At 37.4% G+C, this 21,665-nt stretch overlaps 1 protein-coding gene and 1 pseudogene across 3 annotated transcripts in view; both read left to right on the top strand.

Moving 5' to 3' along the window:
* LOC107757709 (rho GTPase-activating protein 29-like) overlaps window positions 1-15,689 on the top strand; it is a 42,150-nt gene extending 26,461 nt beyond the window's left edge. The window contains exons 4-23 of one of the 3 annotated variants that reach the window (XM_016575263.1): window positions 1,512-1,608; window positions 2,757-2,829; window positions 3,195-3,255; window positions 4,033-4,179; window positions 4,539-4,603; window positions 4,753-4,863; window positions 4,979-5,059; window positions 5,654-5,824; window positions 7,067-7,204; window positions 7,510-7,700; window positions 9,691-9,863; window positions 11,250-11,378; window positions 11,660-11,758; window positions 11,962-12,125; window positions 12,275-12,463; window positions 12,563-12,700; window positions 13,206-13,438; window positions 13,610-13,925; window positions 14,346-14,457; window positions 14,540-15,689. In XM_016575263.1, the coding sequence (XP_016430749.1) occupies window positions 1,512-1,608; window positions 2,757-2,829; window positions 3,195-3,255; window positions 4,033-4,179; window positions 4,539-4,603; window positions 4,753-4,863; window positions 4,979-5,059; window positions 5,654-5,824; window positions 7,067-7,204; window positions 7,510-7,700; window positions 9,691-9,863; window positions 11,250-11,378; window positions 11,660-11,758; window positions 11,962-12,125; window positions 12,275-12,463; window positions 12,563-12,700; window positions 13,206-13,438; window positions 13,610-13,925; window positions 14,346-14,457; window positions 14,540-15,483 (3,632 nt within the window). In that variant the 3' untranslated portion in view covers window positions 15,484-15,689. Of the gene's footprint in view, window positions 1-1,511; window positions 1,609-2,756; window positions 2,830-3,194; window positions 3,256-3,493; window positions 3,867-4,032; window positions 4,180-4,538; window positions 4,604-4,752; window positions 4,864-4,978; window positions 5,060-5,653; window positions 5,825-7,066; window positions 7,205-7,509; window positions 7,701-9,690; window positions 9,864-11,249; window positions 11,379-11,659; window positions 11,759-11,961; window positions 12,126-12,274; window positions 12,464-12,562; window positions 12,701-13,205; window positions 13,439-13,609; window positions 13,926-14,342; window positions 14,458-14,539 lie in introns of those variants that run through there. The other 2 variants (XM_016575262.1, XM_016575265.1) reach the window with 2 other exon arrangements.
* A 2,644-nt stretch (window positions 15,690-18,333) lies between these two features.
* The window catches only part of LOC107757708 (retinal-specific ATP-binding cassette transporter-like), a 40,461-nt pseudogene continuing 37,129 nt past the window's right edge, over window positions 18,334-21,665 (top strand).

Below are 21,665 nucleotides of genomic sequence, written 5' to 3'. Positions count from 1 at the left end.
TACATCCCTCAGGGAAGCTCCAAACCCCCTTCATTGGGACCTTTTGACTAAGTGCTGCTCTCCTACTTCCCAGAGCCTACAGAGACGAATCCATCGAATTCTTCTTCACAACCAGTTAGGTGCATTTTAACCACCTCTAATGTGAGGACGTGTCAGTGTCATCCTTATCTGAACAGATAGGTCTGGTATCTTCTGTGGGAAACATCCAGGGGCTCAATGTTTGGTTTCATCCATGTTTTATCAGTTCCTCCCTCTAGATTTAGAGGCAAAATTGATTAGCAAGCCTCACTGGTGCCTGATTTCCCAGAGAGAAGGGGGAAAAACGCGAAAAAACAATGCCATTTTTGCTTGATGATGTAACTTCCACGTTTGGATTGTGTGTGGACGGTGAGGGCTGCCATTGTGTTCTTGCGAGCTTCAGGATGTCCTGTTGGGGAGGGGTATGTGGAGGGACGAGAGGACGTGAGGACCAGACATAACTTCATAAACGGTGGTAGAAGGAGCTTCTGATCCGCATCACGTACGCTTGGGAAACTAAAAACGTTTTTGGAAGATCTCAAACGGCCAAGAAGGTCAACCTGACTGTCTTGGTTTTTCCATTTAGTCCAGGATTGTCTTCAAGCAAAGTTTGTTGGAGTATTTTGAGGAAAGACCCTAAAAAGTTTCCCGGAAACTATTAGATCTTGACTTTTCATCTGTCTTTTCCTGGCCGTTTGGTGTGTGCTAACTGGATGGGAAGTGTGGTGGTCGGTAAGTGTTCGCTTCAAGGAACTGTGTCTTTAAAGGGAGGTTCTTTATTTGATTTTTAGCCACACTATGATTTTATTAAGGGTTTTTGAAAGTTCCTGAAGCTTTTCAGTTGATTGGGACCAGAACGCCAAACTGAGACTGTAATGATTCAGTGGTTAGTTAGTCGAGTTTAAACCAGTGGTGACCAGATAGAAAGGGAAACTAGGTAAATAACAGGTGAAATCTGCTGGAATGAGGTACCTGGACATCTACTGGCCTTCTTTCTCTTCATAAATCTTTGTTCTCCTACTTTTGGAGGGTGTGTTGGGGTGGATTTGGAGTCGAGGGGGGAGGGTGTTGAAATGGGAATGGCGTCAGTGGTTTTGGCGAGGTCTGCTACTTGTTTATTTTCACAGTGTTTATTATTGGAGCTGATTGTAGCTTATTTACACTGCTGTTTAGTTCCTCCCCATCTTTACCAGTCCAGTGTTTAGACTCAGGAAGCCAAGTTTTCTTTAGATTGCAGACTGAGCTGTAATGTTACTACCAGTCTTTGAGTAGAATTTGATTTATATATTTTTATGTAGAAAGTGCCTGGAAAAGAATGACAGCATCTGTAATAAATAGTAGCTACACGCATAGAGAGATTTTACATAATACAATCAATACATTATATAATCAGTGTATATTTATTTGTTTTAGTAACCATGTAATAAGCAAGAAAATGTATTTTAATATTTTCATATCAAACATTTTTTCCTTATCTTCTCTCATCTTTACAGGTGTGAACTTCAAGGAAGTGAATGAAGACAATAAGCAGACACTATTCTCCGAGATCTACACTTCCATAGATACATTGGCCTTCACATTTGGCAATGTGTAAGTGCGGCACGGTTGTTTCATTATGTTACTGTAAATTAATTGCTTTGTCATGAAAAATAATCTGATTAGTCATTTAAAAAAAAAAACATCTGAAACATCTGCACACAGGATAGCGACCTCCCTGAGTCAGCAAGCTGAATGTGTGTTCAGCTCATGTCTGTTTTATAAGATAACATAGACTCAATGTGGTTTAGGTGTTGCTTGTTGTTTTTGACGTCAGGACTGTGCATGATGGTGTGTGAGTCATTAGCTTTGTTCCAAACCCTGGTGAACTTCAGCATTTTAATGCATCATAGACAAAAGCTGTTTCAAATGGAAACTTAATGACACTACCTCCAAGATAACTTGTTTAAAAAAAAAATTCCAAGAGAGCATTGCATTGTTTGCAAAGTGATTATTAATGTTACCTATTATTTCATTAAGCACTGAAAAGATTCCTAAAAATAATTCAGGGTCAAATAAAATGGATTATTGTACAGAATATTTTTGTATACCATGTATTTTTATGCTAATAGAAGCACTGCACTGTTAGCTTAGCAACATGCTAACAGCAAACCCTGTTAGAATTAAGTTCTGTGCTAATTTTATCGCTATATCTTTGAGTCGCTGTGTATGTAAAGTATTCCAAATCCAAATTCCATAACATATTTGTGAGGTTTCATGATGGTTAGTTCTGTTCACAGTGCATGTTTTTGGTTTTCCATAGTTTTTCTGCACTGGACAGGTATACTTAACTGTTGTGCTTGCGTCTTTTGCAGCGTCTTGTGCATAACAAAGCATTTTAAAACACAGCACTCAAGTTAATAGTAGCTTGACTATTATAAAATGCATCTCTGCTGTTTTTTTCAGAATATTTTTAGTAGGTCTGTATTGAAGAGTAAGAATATTGCAGTGTTAGCTTAGCTACATGCTAATTGTATTAAGCTGCTGCTTATGAAGAATGTTACAAATCACTCACTTACAAGGTTCCATGACTGTTAGGATTCTTCATTAGAAGAATTATTCTTCATTAGAAACTTCATTAGAAGGCAGCTACCTATGTGAGCAGAAGTTAGCAGAGTATCGCAATAAATTTTGGAACAGAGCTGTTTTGCTGCGTATGTGTTGTTTTAATGCTGAGTAAGTTTTTGTCTTGTCTTCCTCAGAGTGTCTGACTTCCTTATGGGAGATGTAGAGAACGGCTCAGCCTCGGGGCTCCCTCAGGCCTGCAGGAGCAGGGTGAGATTTCCCGCTATTTCCTCCTCATCATACACTTTAAAGCAGTCCGATAAACAGGTGGTTGAAATCCACGTCAGAATCTGAAGGCTGTGGCCTCTTTATGCGCTGTAGAGATGGGGGTCAAAGAGTGCAAAGCTCAGTAAAGAAAATTAGAAACAAGGTCTGTTTTGGAGAAGAGCGCTCTTCCTGTTTGGACCACCCCTGTGATATATCTCATGGAAAAAGCCAGTGACATTTTGGCATTGTCATTTGACTGAGTGCTCTCAGATAATGCAGATATGGAAGATAAACGTGTTTCCTTTTCTGTCTTGGATTGTTTGTTCGTTCGGCTGTCTTTTTATTGTCTCCTGTGTCTTTTATTTTAGTCTTTTGAAAATCTGACAGTGGAGTCCAGCGGATGTGGACCGGAAAAAGATGACCCTCCAGGTGAGAGTCGTTTTACTTTATTAAGAATTTATACACAAGTTACTTTAAAATACGTTTAAATGATGTCCTTTAAAATCAACATGAAATCCAAATGGAATTTTTTTTACATCCTTATTCTATCTATCTATCTATCTATCTATCTATCTATCAATCACCTGCCTTTGAAACTATTTTTTTTATTTTTTTATTTTTTATTTTTTATTTATTTTATTTTATTTTATTATTTCTCTGCCTCTAAAACAAAGTTCTTTTTCATCTGACATTACCAAGCTTTCTTCAACTCCTCCTGTCCAGCCCACTTTTCATGATCCAATTGATATCTGATGGATAAAATTAAGTTGATTTTTTTTCCCCTCATTCAATATCCTGTTTCAATTGGGAAAATGTCACATTACGGAAAAAAAAACAAAACACTGGCAAAGGTTTGAATTTAGCAGCACTTTTTATACAGATCACACCCACGTAGATACACATATCAAACAGCTGTTCTCAGATCAGATTTCACTGATCGTTCTCTGCATGTGTGAATAAGCTCTCGACTCACACATTCGCTGTCACTTTAAATCCTGGCAGGGCTGCTTAATGCCAATCCACTCTAATACAGCTCCAAGGTCAGTAAACACTTCTGTCATTCATACACACACTCACACATACGCAAGCACCCTGCCCTTGGTGTAAAAACACTCATGTCTGGGGTGGGCTTGCTGGGATCCATTTGCCAGCCCCTGCCGCTCACCCATACTGATGTGTTTGGCTGTGTGTCTGTCCTCTTTGCAGGTCCCTCTCCGCCCGCGCGGGTGGAGGAGATGGACGGAGCTTTGCTCCGCAGTGACAGCGGGGTGGAGTCGGCGCTGCTCTATGCCAAAGCCTGGTCAAAATACACCAAGGAAGTCCTGGCTTGGGTGGACAAACGGCTTAATATGGGTGAGTAGAGCTTGTTGAGGGAGTTGCATTTAGTTGTCCTTCAACATGCTTCCATGCATCCATGCTGAATAAAAGTTTTAATTTCTTTTAAAAAATCTTATTGGCCCCAGACCCCAGATAGCCATTAGAAGTTCTTTCAGCCAATAAAAAGTAACCACTGTATAAAATACAATTCAGTAATAGCAAATAAAACGTAGACAAATTGCTGAAATGTATTTTACACAAAAAGTTATATCCATTCATAATTTACTGAGTGTAACAACTTAAAATATTAAATACTTTTGTTGGTTGGATGACTGTATAATTGCCCTGACAATCCACGACTCCATCTTAGTCGTATCCTTCGCTTTTATTCCAAGACATTGAGTGTGCAAAGAGCTACGCCAAGATGGCTGAATCTGCAAAGGCGCTGGCGTCTCAACAGGTTGATATTTCTGCTATGACATGCACTTCATAAAAGTACAATGCAACCTACACATTTCCATTCTCAGGCTATAAAATTCATTGCTAAATAAATGATGGTGCTATCAAAGCTTCTTATCTGTTTATTCAATGCCATGTGGTTTATTTCAGGAGCACATGCCATTCCGGGATATTTACATTTCTGCCTTCAAGAATGATATCGAATACAGCCAGTTGATCATGCAAACCACAGCTGCTCTACAGGCCAACAAATTCATGCAGGTACGGCCACTATTCCATGTTTTGATTCTAATCTTCAGCGTTCATTGTGTAACTGATTAATAGGAAATGTACTACTTCTTTAAAAGTGTATTTGCTTTCCGTGTTTGCTTTCTAGCCTCTGCAAGCTCGAAAGAATGAGCTGGATAAGTTGAGGAAGGAGGTGAAGGAACAATGGCAGAGAGAGCAGAAGAAAATGGTGGGTAGATTTTAATGCAGTCTGTCAAAAGCAGTATTTGCAAAATACGTTGTTCACCGAAAGGTCTCTTCTGAAAACCGAGCTGGCTGAGCTGTCAGGCTGTTTGTTGTTCAAATTTCTCTGCTGATCTAATAGGGACTCCGTGTTAGCAGTAATTACATCAGATTCAATTGCAGAGACTTCATTCTGTTGTTTGTGTGAGGTATTTATAAGCAGCCATTTAGCACCAAAGCATGACTTATTATTGCCGAGAAGGGAACAAACAAAGTTTAAGGTTGTGTGATTGTTTGTGTTCTAGTGCCTCTGAATGGGCATCGAGTATGTACTTTCTCTAGTGTGTGTTTGTATGATTTGATAATTATATAAATGTGCTGTGTTATGGATTTGCAGATGTTTATGTGTGACATAAGTTTAAATTTTTTCATATTTTGTTATAATTCAGGTAACGAATATTTCATTTTATGGTTTTAGCTTAATGTTTTCCTTACATTAAACAGACTGTTTTTGTTACTGTTTCTTTTAGGATTTCCCTGTTAAAAAACTGCTGTTATGATTGGCTAATCATGTGGATGTGTTTATAATGTGTATTTCCAGCATGATGCAGACAGTGCGCTGAAGAAGGCCCGGCTTCTGCAGGCACAGAGGCAGGAAGAGTACGAGAAAGCCCGCTGCTCCACCAGTCGAGTGGAGGAGGAACAGATCGGAATGGCGGGAGGAAAACAGCTGGAGAAGAGACGCAAACTGGAGGAGGAGGCTCTGCAGAAGGTCAGACACAGATGCAACACACACCCCATTCCTTAACACAACCGTTGCTTTATTCAAGACTTGATGATTGCAAAATGGATCGATGCTGTATTGCACACTTTACTGTCATACATATCTAAATACGTGTTAGGGAGTAACTTGATAAAAGTATGATGCAACTGAATTTATGCTTCAGAAGTGTAAAAGTGTCTTGGCTGTTCTGAAAATAGCTTAACTCTTCCACTTACAAGCCATTTTTTCATCAAATAGTGGTGTAGTGTGCCACGTTGTATCATTGGGAAGTCCAGTTCATTTTAGTGAGTGAATCATTTAAACTGAAATAAACCATTTTTAGAGTTGCTTCCAAATTATTTACTGATTGCTTTAACTTTTTTGTAGCTTTGCTTTACCTATAAGTTTGATTCATTTATGTGAATTAGGGATTTTTTTTTATAAGTTGTACATTTAATGTATTTTAATTATAGTAATTTTGCTTTTACTTTTTTGTAGGTCTGCTTTACCTATAAGTTTGATTCATTTATCTGAATTAGGGAGTTTTTGTATAAGTTGTACATTTAATGTATTTTAATTATAGTAATTTTGCTATGCTTTTGTCATTTTTATTAGTTTTTTTATTAGTTTATTTCTGTATAGCTTTAGTTTTTATTTCAGTTTAATAATTTAGTACTGCAACTTAAATGTTTTAATTAAATTAAATAAATTGCATTTCAGTTAGTTGCCAGCACTTTTTGTTTTTTAAGTTTATGTTTTGCATATAATATATTAATAATAATATATATATATTTTTTCAGCTTTTTAATTTAACAGTTTACAAATGTTTTAGTTAACAATAACAATGCTGAATCTCATTTATGTTTTCACCTTATGTTAATATTAAGATCCTTTTTCTTTCGTGTTATTAAATACAGCTCTATTTTTTAAAAACGTATTATAAAAATGGTTGATCATATAATTAAAAACATTAATTATGTAATAAATATTACATATAATATTAAGTACTGCCATTTTTTTTATTATCAAATTTGTATTTAGTATAGCTACTACTTTTCCTAAACTATGCTACTTTAATCACGACTATAATTTAACTATAAATTAGTCTCTTTTGGCTAAACAACAAACTAGTTTCAAATGCACTTTTCCCAAGTCTGCTGTAAATATTATGTTGTTTTATGACAAAAAGATCCAGAATTGAGGGGAACAGGAAGTATCCTGGTCTAAATATAAAAGTGTTTGTATCTGTAGGCAGAGGAAGCCCAAGAACATTATAAGCAGTGCATTACAGATGTCGGGGTGAAGAGAGTGGACCTGGCCAACACCAAGAGCGAGATTCTTACTCCGATACGAGAGCTTGTGTTTCAGTGCGACCTGACCCTGAAAGCAGTGAGTAATAACGTACACGCACACACAGTTAGATCAAATCTAACTTATTACTGGTCATTCAGACAAAACAGGCACCCCTGAGCTGTTATTGGTTGACCTCACTTTAACAAAGTGACCTCAGGCTACAGATTATATTTCACATTGTATGAACCAGGAATGGCACAATGGTCAAGCAATAAATAACATATCTTTTAAACTGTTCCTTTGAAAACAGAATTACTTAAAGCTAATATTTTGTGCGGTTAGGATGAAGTGTTTGTGTCAGAGGTCTGATTTGATAATAATGTTTATTTTCTTGTTCGCAGGTGACGGTGAACTGGTTTCAGATGCAGCAGGCGCAGGTGGTTTCCCTGCCTGTGAATTACCAGTCGCTATGCGAGAATGCTAAACTGTACGAACCAGGTCTCTGTTACACTGAATTTGTGAAGAGTCTTCCCTCTGACAGTACCAGGGTGGAATCGTTCTCCTTTGACATCTCTGGGACACAGAACACTGGGTAGGTTTATATCACTATCTGTAACTTTTTCCTAGCTCAGGACATTCCCACCAAGATGAGTATCCAGGAAAATCTATGTTTTGGAATCACTATGCCAAGTTCTGCTTCTCAAAACTGGCAACAGCCTGCATGTTTTTTTTCCAGATCTTTGACTTTTAAGTCACTGAGTGATGGAGAAAGAGAGAGAGAAAATGAATTGTGTTGGTGAGAATGTCACACAATTGTGTGGTCGCCCTCAGGTCTTCCTGAGGAAATGGCTGTGGTCAGGGCAGAGAGGGATACAGGGAACGGGACAGGAGTGAAGGGAGGAATGTTTCTAGTTGTTTCTATTCATCAGATCTCGTGTCCACACACACTCATTCTGGCACACGAATCCGAGTTGTTGATATCCTGTGTTGCATTGGGGACCATATTTCAGAACAACCTCTTTAAAAACACACCTCTTACTCCTGAAACGAAACTCAAAAGCAGTCCAGTCAAAATACCCACAAGGTTCTTTTTAATTTGTGGTTTGGTGAGTGATTCAGTTGAAGGCCTTTTGTTTCAAACTGTTAAGAAGTTTTACCGAAAATGCCTGGAAGGTGGTGAAAACTGAATTTCATCAGTCTCTCTCTTAAACACACACACACACACACACACACACACACACACAAAAAAAGACAGTTAAATGTCTTTAAAAAGCAACCTACAGCAAACATTAGTTAAGATGCCTGTGGACAAGTGTAATTTGTATGCAGACATCTCATAAGCAGTACATCTTGCAAATACATCTTGAATGTTGTTATAATATCTAACAGGTAATGTTTTTGCATTGCATTAAAGATACAAGATACTTCAAAAGAAAATGTATATCATATATATATATATATATATATATCACTGGTGTTATTGTTAACTAAAACTATTATAATCATTCCATTATATACATTATAATATGTGATATAATTTTATCAAGTAGTATAAAGTATTTAACATATTAATATTGTTAAGAATTTTTGTTATTTCTAAAATTCATCAGTCTCTCTCTCAAACACACACACACACACACACACACACACACACACAAAAAAAGACAGTTAAATGTCTTTAAAAAGCAACCTACAGCAAACATTAGTTAAGATGCCTGTGGACAAGTGTAATTTGTATGCAGACATCTCATAAGCAGTACATCTTGCAAATACATCTTGAATGTTGTTATAATATCTAACAGGTAATGTTTTTGCATTGCATTAAAGATACAAGATACTTCAAAAGAAAATGTATATCATATATATATATATATATATATCACTGGTGTTATTGTTAACTAAAACTATTATAATCATTCCATTATATACATTATAATATGTGATATAATTTTATCAAGTAGTATAAAGTATTTAACATATTAATATTGTTAAGAATTTTTGTTATTTCAAATAAGGCTGAAATGAAATAAAATATAAATATTAGATGAAAATGCTAAACCTAAAGAATAATAAAAGAAATGTAAAAAATTGTAGTTAAATAGAAAAAAAGCATGTAAAAAAAATGACTAAAACCTAGACTAAAATTAAAATGAAAACTGAAAATAAATAAAATAAAATCTAATAAATATTAATGCATTCTATAAAAGTATATAAATAATACTAAAATAACAGTGATTGATATATATTTTCTGAAAGAAATATATATATTTTGGCAACACTTTAGATTAGGGAACCCATATTCACTGTTAACTAGTTGCTTATAAACATAATATTACTAGCATATTGGCTGTTTATTATTGGCAGTAAACAGTAAAACTGTTAGTTAATAGTGAATGTGTTCCCTAATCTGAAGTCTTACCATATTTTAAATATTTTTTAAGCATTCCAACATTGATGAAGAATTTTAATGGCCACAGTCAATATAGCGATGTTCTTTCTCATATCAGGTTTGGGGTATATAAGCTGTCCAAACTAGTCTAAACTGGTTCTAACTGGTCTTCTGAAATACTTTGTTCATGCAGGTTGCCCCTCTCAAAGCGAGTGATGAATAGTGGTCACTCAACCCAAGTTCACTTGTCCCAGGTGTCTCTCACACCTGGAGACTTCCTGAGCGCTGACGAGGTGGAGAGTCACGTCCAAGCACGCACCGGAAAGATGACAGACGGACGCTCGAACAGCAGTACAGATATTCAAGGTAGCGCATCAAACAAGCTCTTTACTAGTGAACAAATGGTCCTTAAAAGCGCAGTGAGATCCAGTGAGGCTGCATCACTGCGGGGTTTGGCTGACTTCCCTGGAATGCTAAAAGTGAATCAGTCCCTCAGGATGCGCCCTCGTTTATCTCTTCCATGAAAAAGTTAGTTCTTTTCACTGATGACTGATCAAACCTCCGCTCTGAGATACGCCTGTCAGACCTGCTTTTAGCAGAGATCAATTGGACACATTAGTGTTTTAAGACTTCTAATTAAGGTTTACGAGAATGTGGAAGAAGAAAGGGCAGAGGAAGTGGGCGGCATATACACATACAGCACTCAACTGATCATCTGTGAAGATGTTCTTGACTCTCATTTCCTATTTCCTGAATCAACTTATCGTCCTATTTATTGTTAGGGCTGGGTATCAATACTGATTCAGTAATGATACAATTTATTTTTGACTTGCCGGGTCTAGATTCAATTGAATTCTGATTTAAATTAGATTTTGTTCAATTCATTTGGGTTTTTCAGTTATAATGTCCATTTTGCATACAGTACACATGAAGCAAATTCTCTATCCGCTAATTGTGTAACTTTTACAGTGCACTCTTTCAAACTAAATCAAACATAGTAACTTTAACTAAAACTTTTTAATTAAAAGATCCAGTTCCTAAGTGTCATTTGTTTGGGCTAAACTGGTACATTATATGGTTATTATTTACTAAAAGGAACCGCGGTTCAGAAGAGTATTTTGTTTTGGGAATCTACCTATTACTGTAAAGCTGCTTTGAGGTCTTCTGTAAAAAGAACCTGTTCATACGAGTCATTTGTTTCAGGAATCTCTGTACACTGGTACATTATATGTTTATGATTCACTAAAAGGGACCAGTTCATAAAAATAATTTGTTTTGGGAATATGCCTATTACAGTAATGCTGCTTTGAGGCCTTCTGTAAAAAGAACCTGTTTGTAAGAGTAATTTGTTTCAGGCATCACTGTACACTGGTACACTATTTAGTTATGATTCACTAAAAAAAGGCTCATTTGTTTCAGGAATCAGGTAAACTATATATTTATGATTCAATACAAAAGAACCAGTTCATAAGAGTCATTTGTTTTGGGAATCTGCCTATTACTGCTTTGACTTCTGTAAAAAGAACCTGTTCATAAGAGTCATTTGTTTCAGGCATCACTGTAAACTGGTACACTATATGGTTATGATTCACTAGAAATGAACTGCGTCATAAGAGTCATTTGTTCATGAATCAGTCATGTATGTACCATGTTACATAGTAAAACACAATGATGGATAAACATACAGTATACATTAAAGCAGAACTTGTGTATTCAGATAAAAGTTTCTGAATGTTATGTCGTGTTCAATAGCTCTGAGGATCCAGGGTCCATTCCGGGTCTGGAGGACCAGCAGTCAGGGTGGAGGCATGTGCAGTGACTCTGAGAGCGCTGGAGGAAGCAGTGAATCTCGCTCTATGGACTCCCCTACGGCAAGCCCAGGTACAGCAACACTCACTCTTACTCTTATGAATCTCTTTTTGCTTGAGGCAAAAAACACACATGATCGACAGGTCTTGTGTCACAAGTGTGTGTAACATAGTTATGGTAAACCAACCAGTCACGCTTTCTGGTGCATAATTACCCAGAAAGTCATCGAGTGCTTACAGTAACATTCTATTCATGTTTACTCTCAAATGCATTACCATTCAAAAGCAAGTCAGTAAGACTTTTTCAAAGAAATTAATTCATTTAGGTACATTTACATTTATTAATACATCCAGGTGATTTTAAGAGAAGGCTTCCCAGAACCCCATCCACAGGCACCATGTCTTCAGCAGATGATCTGGATGAGAGAGAACCACCATCTCCTTCAGATAATGGTGAAGTTTTGTACATTGAATAACACTTCCAAACATGCTCTCTGGCTGTTTGACATTGCATACATATTGTACAGAATGCACAGAATGTCGTCCAAGCATGCTGACAGTCCGCTAGAATAGTTGCTGGAAACATTTTTCAAAATCCTTTTGAAATATCCTAATGAACGGAGCAAAAAAAAAACCTCTAAACGTTGTTTTTTCAGGTCTGAGTGAAATGATAACAGAGGCAGCCAGCTCTCCTGGACCCTTCCGCAACACGCAGATGTCTAAAGCGGCGCAGACACACAAGCTGAGGAAGCTCCGTGCACCATCGAAGTGCAGGGAGTGTGACAGTCTTGTGGTATTTCACGGTGCTGAATGCGAGGAAGTAAGTCCTTACACACACAATGACATTATTATTTGTAAGATCATGCTTTTTCATGTTTTTGCTGCAAATGCCATTTCATGCCTTAAAGGCGAAATATAATTCATGGGGATTTACTTATGTAATCTAATCTTCATCCATGTCGTTTTCAGTGTTCTCTTGCTTGTCATAAGAAGTGTTTGGAGACTCTTGCCATCCAGTGTGGGCATAAAAAGCTACAGGGAAAACTGCATCTGTTTGCTATCGACTTTGCTCAGGCAGCCAAGAACAGCCCTGATGGAATCCCCTTCATCATCAAAAAATGCACCTCAGAGATCGAAAACAGGGCTCTGAACATCAAGGTGTGTACTTCCTCTTTATGTCTTATGTGTTTCCTGGAGGATATGAACTGTAAATGCTGAGCAAGACTGAAAGGAGATGTTTTGTTGTTTTTTAAAAAGGGAATTTACCGTGTTAACGGTGCCAAATCTCGGGTGGAGAAGCTTTGTCAGGCCTTCGAGAATGGCAAAGACCTGGTGGAGCTTTCAGATCTCTACCCTCACGATATCAGCAACGTCCTCAAACTCTACCTACGACAGGTGTCTGTCAAACCTATTTTTTTTAATGCTTCTAATTTAATAATTATTATTAGCAATTATTCAATTGAATTATTTAAGAAACATTTTTTAAAAAGTTGATTATTAGCCCTTTTATTGTATTTATTTATTGATTTTAGGGCTGTCAAACCAACTAATCGTGATTAACCGTGATTAATCGCGATTAATCACATTCAACATAAAAGTTTGTGTTTACATAATATATGTGTGTGTACTGTATATATTTATATGTATATATAAATACACACACACATACAGGTTATATTTCTTAAATTTAACATGTATGTACACACATATGTTATATAAACTCAATCTTTTATTTAGGATGCGATTAATTGATTTGACAGCCCTAATTTATTTTTGATTAGTAGCCCTGCTATTTTGTAGTTTTTTTTTTTTTTTTTATAAAAATGATTTATTTATAAAATAAAGTAACAATTTTTGCATATTTTTTTAATAATAAAAATTATAATTTTATACCCCTTAGCTCCCAGAGCCCCTGATTCTTTTCCGATACTATAATGACTTCATCGGATTCGCTAAAGAGAGTCAGAGTATCATTGTTGATGAGGTAGAGGCATCAAGAGGAAGTCCCACCTCCGACAGCCTGCAGATCAGCGTAGAGCTCAACCGGGTCCTCTTCAAGATTAAAGATCTGCTGCGTCAGCTTCCTTCAGCCCACTACAAAACCCTGCAGTTCCTTATTCAGCACTTGCACAGGTGTTTGACTCCCACACAGACACGAACAAACACAAATATGGAAATCTATCATGTTATTTGTGCATTTATTCTAAGCAAACACTGTTAACTATTAAATACTGTGTTTTAATAAGAATATCAATGCTAACGGCATCAGAAAACACAGTTTGTAATCATGTTTTTTTTTTATAGGGTAACAGAAAGGGCAGATGAGAACAAGATGACTGCCAGTAATCTAGGCATCATCTTTGGTCCCACACTGATCAAGCCCCGACAGGCAGATGCAGAGGTCTCCCTGTCCTCTCTGGTGGACTACCCCTACCAGGCCCTGATCGTGGAGCTTTTGATCCGCCATTATGAGATGATCTTCGACACTCCTCTGAGTCCTGTTCCACCTTCCTCACCTGTAGCAGAGAGCTCTCCACTCCCCATCAAATCACGCTTCACCCCACAGGAGAAGGAGCAGCAGCTTAGCCGACATTCAAAGTCCCTGGTGGACATTAAAGAGGTGAGGCTGTTTGTTGATGTTTATGATGATAATAGGTGAAAATATAGTTTTTTGAATATAAATAATTAATAAATATACTTTATAACTTGCTCTCCTACTGGAAAGTCCTTAAAACCAGCTTTGATAGGTTTCAAACTGGTCCACAACCTTGTCATTACCTGGTCAAGATGTTTGTTTGTTTCCTGGTTGGACCATCTTGATCAAGCTAGTTAGGACTGGTTAGGACCACCTTTGACCAGTAATAGTTGGGTTCTTTGTGGTCCAGTCTTATCCACCATGCCTAATGAAAACCAAGTCCACACCAACTGGTTTTTCCAGCAGAAAAAATCAAACGAAATCTTGGAAGTCTACCAATAAAAAGCTATCTAATAAAGGAACAGTAATTCATATTTTTGCCTTTGTTTCATTGTCTCAAAGCAGCAACAGCCAAAAGCTAAGATGTATAAAAGACACTCCTCCGTAATACCTTCTACACACCTGATTGATGAGGTGAAAGAAGGGAAGATAAGGTCTGACAAAGACTTCGCTGCAGGTCAGTGTTGTTTTTCTTGGCTAAAAAACCCATACAGTGATTTATCAAACAACCAAACTTCAACTTTTCTCTTTACATGCAGTTTGCGATACAGTGGACATCAACAAGCTCCTATCGTCAAGCGTTCCTGAAATGCCAAACTCGCCTGGTCTCAGCCGGCGTAACCACGTCACCAGAGTTCAGCTACGGCCTCCGAGACCCAAGCTGACCTCTCGACCAATCAGCATGCCAGCCGAGCGGATCCTCAACCTCGCCAAGGTGGACGAATGTAACGTGAAGAACGCCGTAGAGCAGGATGACAACCACGGTCGAGATCCCGTCATCGAGGAGGTGTCCGAAGAGGAGAAGCCCAAGTCCAGAGCGGGAAACCATTACAGGAAATCGTACATCGATACACAGACGCTACGGCGGACGTGGGACAAGCAATATAAGCATCAAGACATCACTCCGAAGACTGTTGTGACCGTTGCTGATTCCGGGACCAACGACGCCAACGTTCATACTACTCCTCTCACGTCTTTGTCTTTCTCAGAACACACCAAAACCCCCAACACTGTTCTTTCTAACAGATCTTACACCATTGCTGTGAGGCCTGGGCGGACTTTGCGTAGGGAAGGAAACGTTAGCGAATACTGCCCTGTTCCCACAGCCTTCAGGCCTCCCAGAACTCTGCAGCCTCCTCCTGGAACGTTCTACAAACCTCCAGGTAGCCGAACCAAATCATTAACAGAGGTTGAGCTTAAGACTATTAGAGCAACCGCAAACAGCACTGAGGAAGAAGAGGAGGATGACGACGACGACAATGAGGAGGAAGGGTTTGGGGTGGAAGTCTCGGTTGATGAGCCTGAGCCAGATTTGGATCCAGAACCATCGCCAGATGCCCACAATACGGACCCACTTCCGCTCCCCCAGTCTCCCAGCTCCAGTCCAGAGGAGCTCGGACAAAATGAGACCAAACCTGTATACCAGAGACTCAGATCACGCCGTATGCAGGATCTCGAACACAGGGAGGCTCATTTTGTTTGAGTACGATTCGGTGAATGGGGAACAACCGGGAACGTCATCCCGGGACGAGGGGATACGTATTGGGTCCAGGGAGCCTGTGTCTCTGACCCGTGAATTTTAGCGACAACCCCGTTTTGTATATGTGGAAATATGTTCCCATAACTGTGAAGAGATCCAAGGACGTGATATATATATATATATATATATATATATATATATATATATATATATATCTATATATCTATATATTAATATATTCCTCATCTGCAGTTTGTAATAATCAAACAAACCCCTTGGACAAGAATTTACATAGTATGCACTTAATGTTTTTTACTTTATCACATTACTTGTGCACCAATGCAAGGTCAAAACAACCCGTTTTTGCATTATAACTCCAGAACGTCACTGTCAGTGTGCAATTTCATTTACACTGTATATGGATTTTTTTTGTTTAGAAAATATATAAATATATATTCTGTGTATTTCTGTGTTTTTATGTTTTACTCCAAAACCAAATTGACCAAGCTGTTACAGTTGAGTATCGTCACTTTATAATAATCATAAAATGCACTTATTAGACTTTGGAACCATATGTTTTTTGTTGAACTACATGCAGTGTTAATTTTGTTATTCAAGAACAACAGACAGATGTACAAAGGTATATTTTATTTTTGTCTTGTTTCTTTCTTTTTTTATACAGACATTTTTATATTATTGTTTTTAGTCTGTTAATAGAGAGTTTTCAGAAATGCATTTTGGCCCACATAGCCTACTGTATTTAGTGTTCATATAATATTGTAACAGTTTGCCCAAAGGTTTTTTTTCTTTCTTTTTTATTATTATTTTTAATGGTTCATATCAACAACAACTGAAATGTCAATATACCCAAAACAAGCAAGTCAAGCCAAAGCAAGTGCCTTCATTAATGAGAGTCCACTGACTGGTTGTCCAGCACAAATTAGCTGGCCTAAACCATATTTTAGTCCAGTTTAAGACTCAATCAGTGTCTTTTGTAAATGGCACCCATGTATTTGATGTGATGATAGAAACTGATACCTTTAAAATAATTTTTAATGTCTTACCTTCCTTCAAGTGTAAAAACAGGTACATGTGAGAATACACACTTGTAACTTATTAAAACCACAGCTGATGTCATATTTGATTCCATGTTTTTACTTGAAATTGTCTTGATCTGTTTCTCAGATTGTGCTACCCCCATTATGTGCAAAAAAAAGGCATTTTTGAAGCCCTATTCCTAAATTTGACCTATATTCCCTACTACATCACATATTAAAATATTTGTGAATGACAAATATGATTATTGATACACACAATTGTTTAAATATGATTAGCATAACTTATTATTGGTTGTTTATGCCTCATTTATTATCATAGTGCATCCTGATATAACACATCTTGAGATAAATAGCATTTTATATAAATTTTTTATAATTGTATATAATATTTTATGCAAATGCATTGTAATGTTAAAGGTACCTAATTCTGAGAACATATATGTTCATTAAAAGAAAAAAAATGCTAGTACTAAACTATGGCCAGATATGCATTGTAATGTTTTGAGAGTTTTTGCATAAATGAATCGTCTAATATTGTTATGTGTGGCGGACATTGAGGCATGTTGTCACAAAAGGAAATTTCTTTTTTCCTTGGCAATGTCTGTAAAAATAGCCCTTTTCTTTCTTTCTTTTTGGTAGCCTTTCATACTTTGACTTAACTTGTGACAACTTGCCCCGGTCTCCAATATATATAGTATATTCGCCACTAATGAATGAGATTGAATTTATAAGACTTCATATTCGCCTCCAATTGGCTGTTAGTTAGGTCACAGGTCCAATGAAGCATAGATTGGGCTCAGAGCACTGGCTCTTTCACTGGTGAAAGGAGCTTAAATCAATCAGATTAGAAACCTGCTTTGTGTCTGTGGCAAACCTACAGTCGGTCGAGTAAAACGGCCTCGAGCTTCAGCAGATGTAAGCGTAAAAGACCGTTCTTCTCCTGAGGTGAGTTCTTCCTGTTTAATTATGTTTTACATGTGTCTTTTAGCCGTTTCCGAATGAATGGTGATTGGGTGTTAAAGAAAGGAGCATTCAGGCCTGTTACGTAAGAGAACTGTGTTTGTCTCTAATATGGTGAACCGTATTGACAGCCCACACAATTCATTACTTGTCTCATTATGTCTCATGATTGGTCTTATGATCTGTCCAGATACACTTTTAACTATTTCTTAGTCTATGTGTTTATTTTGCACCTTTCTGAGGGATAGAAATCAGAAACTGATTTGGTTGCTACCTCATCCTACATGGCTATAGGTTTATATTTGCCCTATTGCCGTCGGGTTGCTCACTGGGGTTTGTGAGGCACTATTTTCTGTAAAACTGCTTTGGAACAGTATGTATGAAGTCTTGCATGAGGTCTTATGTGTATTATTCTTATGTTGGGATTAGACCACCGGTGCATTTGACTCAAACATATCTTAAAATAATCAGATATACAACCATGCAGGAATGTTTGAGATGAACTGTGCGTGAGGGTTTGGTCTGTGGTTGTTTTGGCCAGGTAGGGCACTTGTAAGTGACCCCCTGTGGGGGTGAAGAGCAGCGACATTGCACTGCATCTAACATATCATTTATATATATATATATATATATATATATATAATATTATAATTTAATATTGTTAAATACATTTATAATAATTGTATTTTTAAAGTCATTATATAAGTCATTACTTATACACAACATTTCCAATGTCATATTCAAAGAGCAGCAAGTTCCCACTGATGTTGGCTGATGTTTGTGATGCATATGCTCCTTTGTTGGCAATAATAACCAGTTTTCTCCACCTCAGGTCACTTCCCAAACAAAGCCATGCCCTCCACTGGCATCCTTCCATGGATCCAAGGGATCTTCTGCAATGCCAACAACCCCTGTTTCCAGCACCCAACCCGTGGAGAGTCTCCAGGCCTGGTGTCCAACTACAACAACTCAATGTGAGTTGATTTGCATGTACAAACAGTGCATATGAACTAGTCCTCCATCGCTCTAATACATACGCTCACCCCTCTCTGTTCAGACTGGCTCGGTTTTGGGTGGACGCACAGGAGCTCCTGTTCGAAGATACCGAGTTTCTGCAGTTGGGACGATTATGGTGGGAACTCGTGTCCATGAGCAACTTCATGGACACCCTCTGGACCAATCCCGAACTGATCGCGGGTCAGCAAACCTCACATCACCTCAGTTTCCCAGCCGTTCCTTCACTGTTTACACCACGCTCTCAGATTACATCACATGTTCAATCTGCCTTGAAGAGGTCCTTTCATGGGGAATGCTAAGAAGCTTATGCTCCTTCCATACTATTATTTTTAGAGAAAGCACTTCCATTTGTTTACCTCTTGATGGGACACACAAATAGAAGTTGTCTGGGTTTGAATCCGACATTCCTATGCAGACAGCCCTAATGGGCCTGTCCTTGCTAAAAAAACAAACGCCTGTGGCCATCAGTAGAATGTGATTGATTGTCCTCCGGTGATTGACTGCATGTAGGATTGTCCAGAGCATTATGGTGAAAACCTTTGGTTCCTGACAGAAGAAACTGTCTTAAGCTCAGTCCTACGTGCAGCAGATTGCGTTCAAAGTGCTAATAGCTCCGTGAACCTTGAGAAAAATGACTTTGTTTTTGTGTCGTGTGAAAGAGTCTCTGGCTCCTTTAGGTTCCTGGCACTGATTCCCACCAGAATCTCTCTCCTCTTTTAAAAATAAGCGATATCTTGGCCAAATTTCAGCAGGCCATGGATGCCTGGAATACCAGAGCTGTTGTCTATCTGTTCATCTCATCTGAATGATTGTCATGCTGCTGAAATCCTTCCAGCTGAGCATCTCTTAAGTGTCATCTTATTGAAATTCTTCGCTCTGGCATCCTGTTCACACATTTTGTTCATTTCATCTGCAGGTCGAGGTGTGAAGTAGAGGATATTTTGAAGGACGATGAAACTCTCACTTCATACCTGCTCAGAGATGTTCCTCTCACAGAATCTGTGGTAGATCAGCTGGTCCGTTCACAGATCCGCCCTGAACAGGTGACCTATGCTGGTTTATAATTATTAGAACCAGAAAAATCAATTTTCCCTATTAAGTCCACTTACATTCTTGTCAATAAAAGCACAACATATTTGTAATTTATTTTCCAAAAATTCTTGATGAGTTCTTTTTAACCATTTTAACTAGAAAACAGGGGGCTGTTTTTCTAGTTAAAATGTGGGAGATTTTATTTATCAGTATTAGTTAATATATTGGATATTTAATTGTGCAAGTTCATTTCACCCTATTTTACATAACGATTATCTTTGTCAGCATTTAACAGTGGTTCTCAACCTTTTTGACTTGAAGGCCCCAATTGTCCAACAAAATATTTGAAGGCATAAGACATTTCTTCTGATATTTCTGCTGTAAATAGGACAATGCTGTTAGTTTTAAACTTTTTATTAACAGAATCAGAAAATGTATATTAATAATATATTTATTTAATTTATATAAAAATTTAATATATTTATAAATATAAAAATATATTATAAATTTATTTTGTGGTTAAAGATTCTAATTCTGTATGTTTTTCAATAAAAATAACAGTTCTTGAGGGGAAAAAAGAAATATGATTCATATTAATTTTATTTTATTTTTTCTTATTTCTTTTTTGTGTGATTTTAAGTTTTAATTAAATATAAAATTATTTAATAACACTGTTAAATGATCTTTAGCAAAACGAATATTGATTGATTTTAATTTTTTGTTTTTTTATTTCATTTTTTAATGTTTTAATATAATTCAATGTTTTAATTTAATTTAATACGTTTTAATTAAATTTTAATTTATTTATACAAAATAGTAGTAATTTATTAAGGCAAAAACAAATTAAATTTTTATTATATATTATATGAAAATAATAATTGTCTCATTATCTGTATTTCCCAAAATTGCAATATTAATTAGCACTGTTTACAGTAAGCCTCTGAGATCTCAGAGTGGTCGCTGACCCGAAGCAGCCTTTTTTGTGATTGTCTAATTAAGTCGTGAATGATAAGCAGACTGACTTCGTCGCAGAGACAAAAATTCATCTGCTTTCTATGCATGTAAATAGACTTTGTTGGTGGACTTGAATGTCTCTGTTTGAGACTGAGAGAATCTTGGCCGGTTCTCAAGTGCCCGTTTGTTCAGCATCAGACTGCATGTTTGGGTTTCTCAGCTCTCTGTACGGACCCTTTGTGATGTATATATTTGTCATCCCAGGCCCCTGCGAGTAATCAGACCCCCAACCTGAGGCAGATCGACTCTGGTCAAGCCTGGCCCCCATAATACCCAGCCCGAGATTTATTTTTCAGTGTGAACAATGCATGGATGGTGGTTTGCACGAGACCGCGTCTCCTTTGATCTTGAGGGCAGCGTTGAGGAGGTGGTCCAGAGGAAGTGATAGTAGGAACACAATGACATCAGGGTCCAAGTCACTTTCATATGGAAATGTAAGGGAGAGGAATGCAAGGCATTTTGTGCAGGAATGTTTGAGATGAACTGTGCGTGAGGGTTTGGTCTGTGGTTGTTTTGGCCAGGTAGGGCACTTGTAAGTGACCCCCTGTGGGGGTGAAGAGCAGCGGTCATGGGAACCAACAGCCAGGTGCGGCTGCTCCTCTGGAAAAACTGGACTGTCCGCAAGAGGCAGAAGGTGAAAAGTTCAGCTTGTTTCCTCATGATATGCATAGGAAATCTAGAAAATTGCTACATTTCATTGAGTAAAAGTAAATTCCAGTCATACAATGAATATAGGTTAAGATTTTGTTCAAGGACTCAAACGGCTTCATGTGACTAGCTGGGTACAAAATCAAGGGGTTTATAGTATACCTGTTAACAAACAGGATCTGTTTACTGCCATCTTGAGCATTTCTAATGTATTTCCTGCATTTTCACCCCAGACGCGGCTCTTTATGGAGATTATGTGGCCTGTGGTGCTATTCATTGGACTGGTTTGGCTGAGAAGAGCGAACCGCCTTTATCGCCAACATGAATGTATGGATGCCTGTAAATGATATTAATAGTTATAATTAAATACATTTGTAATAATTTTATTTTCTTAAAAAACCTTTATATATATATATATATATATATATATATATATATATATATGAAGAGTTCAGA

The sequence above is a fragment of the Sinocyclocheilus rhinocerous genome, unplaced genomic scaffold (genome assembly GCF_001515625.1).
Source record: "Sinocyclocheilus rhinocerous isolate Xijiao unplaced genomic scaffold, SAMN03320098_v1.1 scaffold1374, whole genome shotgun sequence".
Taxonomy (NCBI): domain Eukaryota; kingdom Metazoa; phylum Chordata; class Actinopteri; order Cypriniformes; family Cyprinidae; genus Sinocyclocheilus; species Sinocyclocheilus rhinocerous.
Note: the sequence above shows the minus strand (reverse complement) of the source record. Positions and strands in the feature narration are given on the sequence as shown.